The 3555-nt window shown below is 46.5% G+C and overlaps 1 protein-coding gene across 1 annotated transcript in view; it reads right to left on the reverse strand.

The window, feature by feature from the left end:
* The window catches only part of LOC107117016 (aldehyde oxidase 2-like), a 43136-nt gene that overhangs the window by 3006 nt on the left and 36575 nt on the right, over positions 1–3555 (reverse strand). Inside the window, exons 15-16 of the mRNA XM_015419048.1 lie at positions 3098–3254; positions 1053–1149 (exon numbers count right to left, since the gene is read on the reverse strand). Coding sequence (XP_015274534.1) covers positions 1053–1149; positions 3098–3254 — 254 coding nt within the window. The remainder of the gene's footprint in view (positions 1–1052; positions 1150–3097; positions 3255–3555) is intronic.

The raw sequence follows: 3555 nt of genomic DNA on the forward strand, positions 1-3555 counted from the left end.
CCTGCTTCCAGCCCTCATTCAGCCAGGAGGAGGCAGGAGAAGAGGGAGGGTAAGTTGCTTTCTCCCCGCCTCTCCCCACCCCTGCCTGCCTGGAGCCAGGGAGGGCCTTGGCGGGGCTTCCTCGCACTCCCGCTGGCCTTGCAGGTCCACCGCCAGGCCCCTGATGCCAGGGGGTGTGGCGTATGCTAATGAGTTATGCTAATGAGTTCCCCTAGCTCTTTTTCTACGAAACGACCCCTGGTCACAGGAATAAAGAGCTTTAAAAGGGGGTTAGATAGATTCATGGAAGAGAACTTTATCAATGGCTACTAGTCATGGTGACTGAGGGGAGCTTCCACATTCAGAGGCACTAATCCTCTGAATCCCTGAGCCAGGAGGCAACATCAGGGGAAGGCCTCAGCCTCTATGACCTGTTGTTGGCCATCCAGAGGAACTGGTTGGCCACTGCGTGAGACAGGATGCTGGACTAGATGGACCACTGGTCTGATCCAGCAGGGCTCTTCTTATGTTCTTATGAAGGCCTCGACCACTATGCCCTGTTGTTGGCCCTCCAGAGGAACTGGTTGGCCACTGCATGAGACAGGATGCTGGACTAGATGGACCACTGGTCTGATTCAGGAGAGGTCTTCTTATGCACTTAGGAAGGCCTAGGCCTTTATGACCTGTTGTTGGCCATCCAGAGGAACTGGTTGGCCCCTGTGTGAGAGGATGCTGGGCTAGATGGACCACTGGTCTGATTCAGCAGGGCTCTTCTTATAGGGGGACTGAGAGAAGAACCATGCAAAGATTACTTTGAGGGATATCAAGGGACAGCCAGGAATAGGTTATTTTTTTAAAATGAAAACCTGCAGCCAGAGGGTATTGGAACAGACCAACTGAGGTTGAATTCACATAAATATCTTTTTGTGTAACGTGAGCTGTTATCAAATGATAACCAGAAAGTCTACTGATCTTCCAGAGATGAGCTCCTGTGCACTAAATAATTACCATCTGAATGGATATGACCTCTTAGGAGCTCAGGAACACCACTAAGATCCCATTCAGGACTTTACCTTCAATAATTCTGTCAACTGTCTGAAATGCTTCTTCAACATTTCCTTGTTCAATTTTCTTTTCTTCTAAGAAATATGAATTATGCCGAATGGAATCCTGAGATAAAGGTGAGAATATGATATTCCATCCCAGAAGATAATCGAAAACATGACAACAACATTGCTCTCTTCATGTTGTGGTTCTTCAAGATATGTGGAGTTTTTCCTAGTACAACCACAAAGAGTTTAACTTAAACCATGGTAGTGGTACTCCCACTGTGGCTCACAGAGAGCCACGTTCACAATTACCATCAATCAAAAGAACCACATTTACTTTCATGTTTGGCATGAGGCTGCACCTCAGGAAGGCACACAGCTTACTTTTTCCTCTGGCGACAGCTGTTTCAAGGTGAGAATCAAACTGCCAACCACGAACCTCATTGGGCAAGGGTCTTGCCCACTTTCTTGAAACATGGGGCAGGCACCATATTAGTAGGGTTGATAACTCCAGGTTGGGAAATTCCTGGAGATTTGCGGGTGGAGCCCAGGGAGGGCAGGGTTTGGGGAAGATAGAGACTTCAGTGGGGTAGGGATGGGCATGAACCTAAAAATTCCAGTTCGAGGTTCAGGACTGCCCCCGAACCAAACCCGGAACCGAACCAAGCCAAAGTGCCCCAAATTGAACCGGCCAGTTCAGATCCCTCTTTCTCCTGGCCGTGGCTTATTGTGGCTGGGAAGAGGGGGGGGTCACCCAGGAAGGGTCCCATCTCTTCTGCTTCACCCCGCTTTGAAACAGGGGGGAGAAAAACTGATGGGTTTAATGTTTCGCAGTCATTTAAACCAAACATCTGATGGGCAGACCCACCCTACTGTTAGGTTTAAATGGCTGGTAGCCATTTCAGCCTAATAGCGGTGTGTGTGTGTGTGCGCACCTGTCAGCTGTTAGACTGAAATGGCTTGCAGCCATTTAAACATAACAGGTCATCTGTGGACCCCCGCCACTCAGCTGTTAGGTTTAAATGGCCCAAACAGCCAAACTGAACTGGACAAAAGTCTGGTAAATGTTCGGGGAAGGTGAACCGTTCCAAGTTAATGCTGAATTTTGGCTCATGAGCCAGTTCGTGTCCATCCTTACAGAGGCGTATAATACCATAGAGTTCACACTCTAAGGCAACCATTTTCTCCAAGGGAACTGATCTCTGCAGTCCGGAGATCAGTTGTAATTCCGGGAGATCTCCAGGCCCCACCTGGAGGATGGCAACCCTGCTTAGGGAATGGTGCTCAGAATTGCCACAGGGCAGAATGTCAAAAGAGCCGTGTGGTTTACAAGCCACTGAGGATCCCTGTGCTAAGGAGCTGAATCATGCTTAACGTGGACTGAACCATTAATCAAATCCCTGGTTTTCAAAGGGCAGTCTCCAATAGGCTGTATCGACAAGGAAATAACCCACCGGCTGATGAACAATAAGCAAATTGGCCATCCTCAAACATCAGAAGATATCCACACTCTTTGATATGAGGGTATGCTATGGGCGCTGAATGTTCTGTGTTTCTTAGTAAGTCAGGACGCTCAGACTGGAGAACATTAGTATTGAGAAACGCTTCTGGTATAGGACCGTGGCGAGAGCGTGAGTCAAGAACCATAGCTGTGTGAACTTACTCAAGGAAGACAATTCTCTCTTGCCCTTAGCATTGTTGGAGTGACCACTGTAGACCATGCACAAATCAAAATGCTATTTTGTATTAAGTGGAGTCCAAGGCCTCTTAGCAAATTCACATCCCAACGGTAAAAAGGTTACATGGGTGTTATCTCCTTGAATGGACAGTTCATTGGTCTTTTCTGCCTTTGGTCATGTCATAATTCCATAGCAATATATTTAAATATTTATTTATTTATTCATTCAACTTTTATCCCGCCCTTCCGCTGAAGCGGCTCAGGGCGGCTCACAACATTAATAAAACCAACATAGATAAAACATTAGTCCATAAAACAACTTACATAAATACAATAAATATAAGTAAAAGCAGTTCGGTAACAATAACAGTAAGTAACAATGATTTTTTACCTCAATTGTCAGAATCACTTCCAGATCTTCATACTCTATCTTCACTTTTTTGGTGGCCTCCTTTGCAAGCTCATAGGTCTCTGCGACCACACCACAGATGATGTGACCAACGTATAGTACCTGCATGGCATAACCAAGCATCAGAAAGTAAGGTGAACTGCCTTAACACAATCGTGGAGACAGTACACTTTTTAATCTTCTCCAATAAACTTCATTCAGTCTAAGGAAGCAACTTTTTAAACTGTGTTGTGACCAGCTCCGAGGGATTTCAGTGTGGTATAATGCCATACAGTCCATTTTCAGTCCATCAGATGAGTGATCCATCTAGTCCAACATCCTGTCTCACACAGTGGCCAACCAGGTCCTCTGAAGGTTCAACAACAGGGCATAGAGGCTGAGGCCTTCCTTAGAATATAAGAAGAGCCCTGCTGGATCAGACCAGTGGCCCATCTAGTCCA

Source organism: Gekko japonicus, unplaced genomic scaffold, assembly GCF_001447785.1.
Source record: "Gekko japonicus isolate JY-2015 unplaced genomic scaffold, Gekko_japonicus_V1.1 scaffold5291, whole genome shotgun sequence".
NCBI lineage: Eukaryota > Metazoa > Chordata > Lepidosauria > Squamata > Gekkonidae > Gekko > Gekko japonicus.